This window comes from Aquila chrysaetos, chromosome 11, assembly GCF_900496995.4.
Source record: "Aquila chrysaetos chrysaetos chromosome 11, bAquChr1.4, whole genome shotgun sequence".
NCBI classification, from domain to species: domain Eukaryota; kingdom Metazoa; phylum Chordata; class Aves; order Accipitriformes; family Accipitridae; genus Aquila; species Aquila chrysaetos.
Genome location: NC_044014.1, coordinates 33169442 through 33181506, shown reverse-complemented (window position 1 = coordinate 33181506; position 12065 = coordinate 33169442). Strand labels below are relative to the sequence as shown.

Here is a 12065-nt window from a genome sequence, read left to right as displayed (position 1 = left end):
CAAAGTACTACTGCCTGTGTTCAGCTGAAAACCTTTCTGGAGGGAGAGCTTGGGGACAGCATTGTAGTTTGACTTGGGATTTCGCAATCCCCAACTTAATCTCTTTCTCAGTTTTACCATCCTGAAAATCTAGTGCTAAATCAGCCTTGTGGAGTTACGTGCCCTTTTTAATATGTGTTATTCTTTTCAATTATACAAATAAAATAGAATTATTCTCCTACTATAACTTCTAATAATTGCTCAAACATGTAATATTCTGTAGGGTTGGAGCTGATGCACTTTTGAAGAATTTTTTATTTCCTGTTCTGTTTGAGCTCATTGCCCAGGATCACTTAATGATGATAATCGCTGTTAAGCACACATTATTAACAATGTTACTGCCATGTAGTTAACTTCAGTTCATTATACAGTAGTAGGAATAACAATGGAAGTCTGTAAATATAGTTTTCATACGTACTAATGTGTTGATGAAACCTGCACTTTATCTTCTAGCTATTTCAAGATGACATTGCTGACATCTACTTTTATATTGTGTTTCCCAAGTAGATAACATTGGGAAATACTCAAAGTGAATTCATATATGGCCCAACTATTACAAAGACTTCATATTCACAGTTGTGTTTTCTAGCATGGAGTGGCCTCAGTGTAGTGCAGGAATGTATAATTAGGGAAGCATAATGAAATGTGCTGTTGACAGAAAAGTATGTTTGGCATCTCAGATGCTGACCTTCTCTGACATCATTAGACTTCTGAAGTTCTGATACAAAGACAGTAAAGTGGCTTATCGAGGTTTATTAGTTAACATTCTGACATACTATGTTTTTATATTTTGCCTTTTTTAATGCTTTTGCACAGCAATGGCAAATGTTTTTTCAAATTCCTTGTATGTTTGTGGCCACTGTAATTTATTTGTCATGCTCATTAAGGTTCCTGCAGTAGAAGAAAATAATGCTTGTTCATACTAATTTGGAAGATCAAAGCATGGCACAGAAACAATTTATCAACTAGCAAGCCAAAGCTGCCTCTCAAACACACCTACATTCTGTGGAATTGTTTGCAAAATACATGTTAGTTAAAAATCTTCTAGTTCCTGGAAAAAAGTAAATTATTGGAAACAAAAAGAAGTAAATATATACAAGTAGTTTGTTCTCCCAAATGTTAAATCCCCATTTCCTTTAAATGGCTTCCATTTCTCTGTGAAGCTTTTCCATAGGTGGTTTTATTATTATTCACAAAGCCCTGATATGTAGGTTTTTTCTATTTTTTTCCTGTAAATACTTAGAATACTATATGTAAACAAAATCAGGTAGGAGTTTGAAATATAAAAAAACCAAGTGCTTTTGTCTCAAGTATTTCCATCTTTCCTTTATATTGCTCATGTTTTACAAAGTGCATATTAAATATTTTCATCTCGTACTCTCCCTCCTAAGTCAATAAATAACTTTCCCTGCAGAAATGTAGAATGTTTAATGTTCTGTGTCACAACCCCCACCCCAACCTACTTAAAAATCTACTTAGCTGTTTTCACTATTTATAATAAAATATGGTAGTCCTTTGTGAACACTATAGGAAGACTGCTGAAGAACAGGTGGAGCAACAGTTTGGACAAATGCCTATTAATCTTCTTCCCTTTCATCTATACATCTCTGACAAAGTGAATCTAATAAATGGTAGCCAGCAAAGGGATACCTTTTCAAGTGAATATTGTTTTGCAGTGTATTGGTAGTCTGTATGCAAGTATTCAGTTAAGTATTTAATGATCACTTTATTATCCAGTGAGAAATAATTAGTAAAACACTTATTTTACTTAATATTTGGTAAATTTTTTTCAATATTGATCCCATGAATCATCTTTAGGTGTAGCTGTTAAACCTAAGAAAAATCTGCATTTCTACTCTTAGAAAAGAGGCAGATGTGAAGTGCCTGAGTCTCATCTTGGGCCTTAAAGCTATAGCTTTTATTTGTGGGATATGGGAAAATAGAGCTCAAGAGTCAGAGCTTTATAACTGTTAACAGTTTCCTTAGACCTACTTTGTTATAATCACTTGGTATTAATAAGTTTAGCTTTCTTTGAATAATGAAGTAAAATGGAGTCTGGGTTCTCTGATGAAGTACTGCACTTTGTTGCTTGATGCGGCTTTTCAGTAGCACGGTGCTAGCAGCATCTGACTGCTCAATAAACTGAATATTCTACAGCCTTGACCTCTTGAGTTTTTCCTACTGTTGGCATCCTTAAAGGAAGAGGGGTCAGTTTCTGTCTCTTTAACACTGACTTGACTTGCCCTCACTACAGTCCTTTTTCTTTAATATACCTGATTGACTAGATGTAGTATGTATAATTTCATTTAGTCCTAACACTTCATTGCATTTTTCTTGTACTATTAAGACAGCCATGCAAGAGGACAGTTTGTTAGTCCCTTTAGAAACAGCTTTATATTAACCAACAATCTTAAAGACAAAAGGCAGCAGAGCTTAGTGCTGATAATAGCATATTTTAAGTTTTGTTGGCCCAAAAAGTCAAGATAACATAGGTTCCCCCCTTCTTCCTTTCCATGACATTATGATAGTATGATATGAGAGCTGAAATAAGGTCATTTATCATCTTCTCTTCACAAAGCTGCTTTTGAATTCTAAGTGAGCAAAGTAATTTAGTTTTAAAATGCTTCCAACTGGGGAGAAGGCAGGATATTAATGAAAAGAAAAATCTTTGGAGTGTTCCGTAGACATCAGGCGGAAAAATGTTTTAATCCATCTTTGTTTCATCTGGCACTGTTATTGTGTCATATTACTAGAGGTGTGATGATTTCTGTTTGTATAGATGGTCTCAAGTAAGGTTGATCTTGGCCTCTAAAGACAGGAGGCTGCTGAGACCATTGGATATGTGTACAATACAAATGTAACAAAGCTTTGAAATAAACTTTTTATGACAGGGAAAATGAAATACCATGAAAGCAGCTGTATCTCACATTCTCTTTCTTGCAGGATATCTTGAATAATCTTGATTCATGTGATCTTGAAGATGATGATCTCATGCTTGATGTGGACCTGCCTGAGGATCCACCTCATGACAAAGGTTAGTAAATTAGCCAAGCAATCTTATTGTGAAACTGCATTACGGGCTTAAGAGATTTTTTTTTTTTAGTTGCATTGTTCTGACTTCTGCTTTAATAAGCCAATGCACTCTTCAAATTTTTTTTTAAGTAACAACTCATTCTTTTCTGAAATGTAGGAAGTGTGATATTTCTGTTCCCCCAAATACAACTCTTGCATTTGAAGAATTCTAAAGTTAGAAATTTACTGCCTTTTATATAAAATACCACCTTGTTGCACGCAGTTTGTTTCTTTAAATTATTTTAGTAGAATAAATTTCAAACTTTTAAGTTAGTTCTTCAGTCTCATGCTTCAGCTATGTTGGAAAAATGTTGGAACAGCATTTTTTCAGCTTTGGTGAATGTCAATGGTAATTCTTTTTGAGATAATTATTTGTTTTCTTCTACAAAATGACAATATCTCCTAATATATTTTATACAATTCAGGGTAACAGAAGCCTTAAGATTTAAGATACATTTTTTCAAGATGTCTTGTGCATTCTTGTTGTCAGTGAGGATGCTGGCAAACTTTTCACAGGGAGGATAGTGGTACCTAGATGCCACTAAAATAATACAAATCCAGACTAGAATGAACTAGGGAAGGCAAATTATTGCCATGCTTTCTCAAATTCTGGCCCGGAAAAGTTTTGAGGCGTTTGCTTTTGGTCATTCCTGACCTACTCATAAGAATTGTCACTGTCATGTGAATATGGGTATTAACTTTACCTCGAAGTTCAGTGGAGGCTAATATATCTTCAAATGAACAGAAACACTGAATGTGGAGCATTGTAATGCCCTACACTCTATAAACAGGCACTGAAAGAGAAAAGGCTTTCCTTACTTTCTGTACTGTTCAGCTGCCTGCTGCAGTTTGGGGAAATTCAGGTTTTTTGAGAGTACCTGTGAGTTCTTCAGGTGAAGACTCCTGCGTGTATGTTAGATATGAAGCCATATTAACAGTAAATAAATGCACAGTCTTCCATCTACCACAATGATGGCACATCATGTTTTAATATATGAAGTGCAGTACTTAAACATCTAAATCTCAGAATAAGTTTTCCAAAGTACTTGTGTGAAAGGCACTTATTGACAAGAGTGGCAGTATTCAACTCTTCAGCCCGTATAGGTGTACAATTTTTATTTTTTACTATTTTAATTTTCCAGAATGGATAACAACCCAAGCCTAGGGGATATTCTTTCAATAAGGGTAATTCTAATTCTGTTGGGAAAAACTAAGAAACGATTTTAAAGGGTAGATCAATTTCTCATAAGTTTCCTTGTTTATAAAACATGCACTGCATCTGCATCAGTAATTCCATTTCAAATTACTAATTTAAAACCAGTTAAAAATACATGCATTTTAAAGGTGAATGTTTGCCATTTAATCTAGACACAAATGAAATATGATTTTTAATTCACTGCTTTCTTGATTGCATCAATATAATAAACTTAAATCTACTCCCACTTCTGCAGCCAAGTATCAATAGTGTTTGTGTAGCTGGAATATGTTTTGTAACTATGACAGTCTGCTGTGTAAGCTGCTGATTTAGGAGAAGAAACTTACTGTTTGAAATCAATATTAGCTAGTTACTGTTGTTTTTGGCATTTTTTAGAAGTTGGGTTTCCATATAAAATTGATGTGGCATAAACTGGGTATCTCTGCTATAATCGCTTCTTATCTTGAAATCACCGAATTTTTAGCAAAGAGGATCTGAAAAGAAGAATTCAAAAGCGACCTCCAGGCTTTCCCTTAAGTAAATATGACCACCTGAAAAAGTGAAATTTACTCTTTAATATCCATGTGTCTTTACTCAGTGTCTCAATTTCATTTTCCAAAGCTGAAAATATCATAATAAAATTACTTATAAACTTATTGAGGGCTTATTTTGAATAGACCCACTTGAATTATCATGTTATAAGCTGTAGAAGGATGCTTCTAAGGGAAAATAAATCTTCTGTTACTTTAGGTGAACAAGTTCATTTTCTTACCTAATTTTTTGGTTACTGAACTAGGTGATAAAAACTGAATTCTAGATAAGTGTAGTTGTTATAATAATATTTAACAGCACTTTTTGTCAACGCTTTTTTTGTAACTATGTGCGACTTCACTGACGTCAGCCTCTTAAGACTTTCCAGGTCCTCAGAAACTCCCCTTGTTTCACTTTGGAGTCTGGGATGCTGCTTGGGCGCTATTTATAGAAACAGTTCTAGCTCAACAAGTATGCAGTGAGTGAGGATGGCAGTTTTAAATCACAGGGTAAAACTGGGCTCACTTCCCAGCAACACGCAGGCTGGGAACTAAGCAGGAAGGAAGGCCCTGTTTATGAGCGTCTTATGCGCAACTATGTCTGAGTAGGCAGCCGAATAAAACAGTGCTCTCTTGTGTAGAGTTATTCTCCTAGCAAAGGACTGACAATGTGAGGAAAAACTCCTTGGGTAAGTGAAGGAGAAAGTGCGATGGCAGAATAGCAGTTTATGACTTCTTTTGCTGTGTCTGACTGCATGGATAGCAGTTGTTTTGGCTTTGTTTCTAGTGGTTTACAAGCTGTTGCCAAATATAGCTTTTGTTCCCTTAAGAAGTTGGTGGAATCTGCTTTGCTTTGCAGAAGTTACTGTTTTTGGAGATTTTTTTTTTTTTTTTTTTTTTTGCTTTGTTTGCTTTGTTGCCCAGGTGAATGAAGATTAAGTGTCTCTCGAGTTGAAAAACAAACAAGATGAATAGGTTGAGAGATACATGTATTTTAAGTAAGGAAGCTGTTCTGTTTTGGAATGAAGTACTGGCCTTTTACTAAAACTTTGTCTTTCTGTGTGTGTGTGTTGTTTGAACTTTTTAAAGGCCTGAAAATACTGTCAGTAAGAAAGACAGGAAAATGTTACTTTTGGAATTTTTTTTTCTTCCCCATAGCTCTACCTCCTCTAAATGATTTTCTACTTAAACCGGAAATACTGTTAAGGCTGAACTCTGTAGTTTCTGCTACAGGTTACTCTTATTCTTGTAACAAGTTTATATGCTAGTAAAAATGTGACATCATTACAGAATTCTGCTTGACAGTTCTAAAGTGCATACTTTTTTGGATCAGTTTAAAAAAAAATAAAAACCTACAGATTTTACACTGTATCTGGTACCAGCACATAGTAACTATTTTATTTATAAGGTCTTAGGTAAAAAAATTTTTTTTTTTTTTTTTTTTTTTTTACTTTATGCACTCTGTAGAGGAATGTGAAAATATGAGCCGTTATGATAGACAAGACAGAAATGCTAGGCAACATCAGGAAGGATTCTGGAAAAGAGCACCACAACAGCGATGGAATACACAGGATCACTATCATCTTGGCCATACTGATCACTATATCCATGGCAAAAATGATTTGAACAGGTAAAGGACTTCTCTCTTTTCTCCCAAACAATTAAAATACTGTGATGAGAAATCTCTTTTGGCGCTGAAGGGTCTCAAGTGATATTGAGTACAAGACATTTTCAGAATAGTTGTATGTCTATAAATAACATGTCTGAGTGGGAGCATCACTGAGATTTATAACAATTTCTTTTCAAAACTTTTGTTTCTGTCATGGTTCTTAATCCAAATATTTACTTGTGTTCATATGATATTATAAATGCTTGACTAAATTACCATACATGTTCCATGGAAAAACATTACACTGTCTAATTGCTTGCATTTTGTAACTTTGGACATCTTTTTACTTATCAATTTTTTTTAAATTAAATGTAATCCTATAGTTCTTACAGCCTAGCTTGAATGACAGTTTATAGAAATCCTGGTGAGCAAACTGGTTTTAGGGTATTGTAGTTAGTCTGCGAGATATTAATGCAAGTGGGAAGGAAAGCCCAGCATTTAAGTGAAATAGCATTGACATTTTCTGATTTGTTTTCTGCTGTATGCCACAGTATGTGAACATAGCCCATGTTACACAACACTTTCTTTTTTACTAAATGCTCTCTAGCTCTAGTTTGTCATCACTGTGTTTTTTATTTTTTAAAATTTTTTTTAGGGGATCAAACTACCTAGAATCTCCTATTGGTCATTTTGAAAGCTATGGAGCACCAAATTTTTACCAGGCTCCTAGACAGCTGGTGGGCTTACCGGAGAATACTGTGATGCTTGATGAAATGACCCTTCGGCACATGGTCCAAGACTGCACAGCTGTAAAAACTCAGTTACTGAAACTGAAGAGATTACTGCACCAGGTGAGCTGTTTAAATGGAAAAAAAGCACTAAAGCAGATTGGAGAGTGAGCCTAGATGGGCTAATGTTCTGTTTGGCCTTATTAGGCTATTGTCATTTCCTTTTATACATTGAATTACAGTATTCAAGAAAGTGTGCAATTTCTATTGCTGTTTAAAATAGTACTTTTTCCTGCTTTTTCAGCCCTTTACTGACTGCAAAAAATATTAAAAATTGTTATTCTGCTTCTCTGAGGAAACAATGCTAAATTAAAAAAAAAATCATTGGATGTGAGGACAAGCTTTTATTTAATAAGATACTAAAAAGCTGGGCTTAAAAAAAAATTAAAAAATATTAATATTGATACCATTGATCAAACTTGGATTCAGCAAGTCAATGCTAATAGCTTTTTCTTAAGGCTTTGTCTTCCTCGTTCTTTTCATCTTTTCTGTGTGTTTTGTCAAGAAGCTTAACAAATCCTACTGGGTCATCTGTATTGGAAGTGCTCAAATTTAACCTTTCTAGTGTATGAAATCACTGAATTGTCATAAGCTTTTAAGGAGCTCTTTCATTTCACCTCAAAACTTGGCAAATTGTGGGAGTTGGTAAACTGCTGGATGACTTGGCAGAAGTACAGCATTTCAGCTACAAAAATTCCTTTGCTACCTTAAAAAAAGTCCAGGAGACTTCCTTTGGTGGCATATACAGATTAGCATTGAAAAGTATCTGTATGATGTTCCCTTTAATACTAGATTTACTGCTGTTCTTTTCTAACAGGATAATGTAATGGAAATAAGTTTGTGCCCTAAAAGTAAGACACTAAACCAAAACACAGCAAAACAAAAAGCAAATCAACCTTGAGGCTAATTCAAGGGTATGACTGTGCCTTTTAGAAATGTGAGCATTTGCTTCCTATAGTAACTGAGAATACTGGAGATGTTTTTCTGCCAACAAAATCAGAAAGACAATTGTAACAAAACTAATGTAGTGTCAGATAGGGAAGGTATGTGTTCTTAGAACCTAATGTCTGAGTAGTGGACTGCATGAACTGTGCCTCCCAAGTCTCATGCATCAGATAGAAGGGAACTTTTTATCCAGAGCTTTTAATGCCTTTAACACAAGGACAATTAAACAACTAGATAGATGATCTGTGTATGTGTAGTTTTGTGTAAAGGCATGTGTGTTATAGCCAAATAGTGTGTGGCTCTGCAGAATATTGTATTATAAATCTTGATCTAGTTTATCTAGCCAGACTTTTCTAAAAGGTTACAGAACACAAACCTTGCCTCAAGTAGCTCAGATTAAGTTTTTTTTAAAAAAACTTAAACTCACAGAAGAAATAGTTACTCCTAATATGTATGATGTTCAAAATTTGCTGCTTCTCTTACCAAAAGCTTGATCATTTCCACTTCCCTCCCTGTAATAGCGAGTTTTGTAATGATGAGTATTTTTGTTCCCTTCAAACTTTCTCAAGCATACTTTGCTATTTTCTTGACCTAACTGCCCCATTTTGACTTGCTGCTTCCAAAACTCATCACTGAACTTCTGAATGTTTATTTTACTCTCCTGTGTATTATCCAGCCTTTTAATCAAACAATATGAATAGTAATGTAAAAGTAAATTAACCTGCTACAGAGGGACCTTTACTACTACTTTAGATGTTTACTACCTTTATTTACTAAACAATTAGAGTAGAACTTGTATGAAATACCATTTCATTTTTTTTTGTGTTAAACCTTTCCTGACAATATTGAGCTTTATACTAACAGAAATGAGTAAAAATATTGCAATTCTTTTTTACTTGTTTTAAAGAACAGAAATACAATTTTGAAAACAATTACATGAACTTCATCAGTCTAAACACTGAACTAGGACTTGATCTCAGTCCAGGTCATATGACAAACCACTTCTTACAAAATGTAAAAAGCAAGATACAAAGTCAGCTCCTTTCAAACACTAACTTTAGTAAAGGAAGCAGAAGTTCTTACATTTGCTTCACCTGTGTTATGCATTTAAATGTGTAAGTGTTACCTTTTTCCAGTTATGACTTTTAGCAATATTATTTAATTTGGATAAGTAGAAACAGAGCTGTAGTCAGGTCTTTAGGCATGAGATCTCACAGGAACAGTTATGGTAAGATAGTAAGATATAGTAATTAAATTCAATTTTATACAATTACCTAATCAACTCTAGTGTGGCTTACTGTAGAGCATAGCATGTAATGAAAGTATACCTAGCAGATTCCAAGGGAGACTTAATGTGCTATACTGGATTCATTGCTGTGACTGTAGCTCGCATAACTGTGTGTAAATTATCTTGAATATTACTAGCAACATAGCTGCAACAGCATGGGTTTGGTGTTGTGTTCCCAGTTCTGCTTGGAAAAATAAGTAGTTACTTGAGTAGTCTAGCCTTTTCTGAACTCCGTGTGACTAGGATAACAATGCCAGCAGTACACATGCTGTCTGCTTACTCCTCATATACTGACATCTTTCTGTGTCTTCACACAGTGAAATCAGGAATAGGAGTTTATCTCATGGAGAGTTGCGGGTTTTTTTAGTTTTTTGGGGTTTTTTTGTTTTTGTTTTTTTTTTAGTTTTCACTGTAGTAACTAAAACCTTCTCTGATTTTGCAGTAATGTTACACTAGCTTATATGGGTGAAAAACATACATTCTTCTTGCACTACATGCAGTTGTAATTATTTACAGGGAGATGTTGAACTACTGGTGAATGTTCTTACTTAATGCTTAACTGGAGCACTAACTTTGTATTGCAAGAATAAAATGCTTTGGAAGTCTAACTCTAGTAATAATTGACATATAAATGTCAATGCCTCTTAAACACTGACTAAGGTACTTCATTTGCATGCTTAATAGTAAATAGGTTTTCTTTTGTTCTTAAAAATTTCTTCTTTCCTCCTCCTCCACCTCAGTTAATTTCTTAAACTTGCTGCTCTAGGTTGAGGCTACAGAGCTAATGTGTTAGAACACCCTTATTTAAATAAGAATTGTACTGTTTCTGATGCCCTGGAGCCTTTATCTAGGCAAGGATTGACCATGGTCTGTAGTAACTTGTCTCAAGACTGGCAGCAATGATTCACCAGCACCCTGTCTTTGAGATCTCAGACAAGCACTTACTGATACTTTAAGGAGGACTGAAGCATGAAGCAGTTCACAGAATTGTGAGAACTGTGAAGCCGTTTTTTCTGGGGGAGGCAAGTTTTATAAAAAAAGTTTCTTTTCAACTCACCTTTCATGAATGGAAAAGAAATTCTATTTTTTAAGCACAAACCTTCATTGTAGCTTATCAGATATGATTAGCCCATTTGTATTAAGAGGTATGAATGAAAAAATGAAGTCTGTAGTGCAAAATTGTTAAATGCACCAATATATTTTTTCTGAGGCTTTAGACTAGTAACTCACTTGCATACATTTGAAGTATGTATTTGTTCTGTTCTTCTTGCATCTGGTGAGATCTGTAAGAGATATTTATCTTTGTTATAAGAAGCCTGAAGACAAGGAAGAAACGGATTTAATTAATGAAATACAAAGGTTTCTTTGTGTCATGTATTAAGTTGCATCAATTGCACTTAAAATTGTTATTCTTTCTTAGCCACAAAATAGTTCACCTCAGTGACTTAACTGTGCTTGCATGAAACAGAACCAAAGAAATTGACAAACAATAGCAAATAAAATTAGCAAATTTTAAGTTTAAACGTTAGGTTAGCTGTTGGACTGCCATTATAATGGCATTTGTGGGCAATGGAAACCGTATGACACTCGTTTGTAGTGATATTTGAATGAAACTACACTCAAAATGCCAGTCAGCAGGTGAATAGCACCCTCTACGTGATGGACACTTAGTGAATTTTCTGTTTGCATCTTTATAAAAATACTGTTAGCAAAGACTATTCAAATGAGTAATTTGTACTGAAAAAAACTTTGACTTGGGAATCAAAGGCTAGACCTTGATAAAACTTTAATAAATCTTGATAAACTTTAGAAACATTTGTTTACCTTTTTCCAACTTCTTCATGAACTGTAGATGCTGGAATGTTGCAAGAATTCTCAAGATGAAATTATTAGTATACTACTAGTAGTATACTCTTTTAAAATCCTGTGTGTTAAAAGACAGCTTATGCTATTAGGGAACCACAAGATAATTGCTGAAAATGCATTTGCTCCTAATGGGTTGATTTTTGTAACAGAAGAATTTAAAATCTATTAGTATAATGAAAACAACTGTTGTCTTTAAGCTTTGAGCTTTGTATCTTCCTCTGAGACTATATGGGAGATTTCTTCTGAGAGAGAATACCTGTTACTTTGTCTCTTCTGATTTTCCAGAAGTTCTACAACTTCTCTTTATTTTACATGTGCTTTTAACTAAAGCCTGCAAGTAGTATCACCCAAAGCAAGCAAGGGGAAAAGGGAAGATGGAAAGGACAGGCCGTGAGAACAGCTGCAGCGTCTGTATGCTGTATAGATGGTGCATGTTAATAATGTTGAAATAATAGTCCCTGGAACATATGATGTATTTAGTCATGGAGCTTGACTTTTCTTTTGGCTGTATTTTTTTCTTTTTTAAAAGGGGCACATAAAATGAGAACATGTAACTGCTGACAGCATAGAAGAAAATACAAGCAAATTTTTGAGCTGCTGAACTGTTTATCAGCAGAAATACTGCAGTGCTTAAAGCCCAACAATCTATAGTAGGTAAACTGCTGTTGTATATAATCAGCATTATATAGGTTAGGAAGGTAGTGAGGATTTTTTATTACTGATATATTTCTTC

The 12065-nt window shown here is 34.5% G+C and overlaps 1 protein-coding gene across 7 annotated transcripts in view; it reads left to right on the top strand.

Moving 5' to 3' along the window:
* The window catches only part of CCSER2 (coiled-coil serine rich protein 2), a 75914-nt gene that overhangs the window by 33174 nt on the left and 30675 nt on the right, over positions 1-12065 (top strand). For all 7 annotated transcript variants that reach the window (XM_030030024.2, XM_030030022.2, XM_030030023.2 and 4 more), the window contains 3 exons: positions 2983-3073; positions 6304-6466; positions 7101-7296. In XM_030030024.2, coding sequence (XP_029885884.1) covers positions 2983-3073; positions 6304-6466; positions 7101-7296 — 450 coding nt within the window. The remainder of the gene's footprint in view (positions 1-2982; positions 3074-6303; positions 6467-7100; positions 7297-12065) is intronic.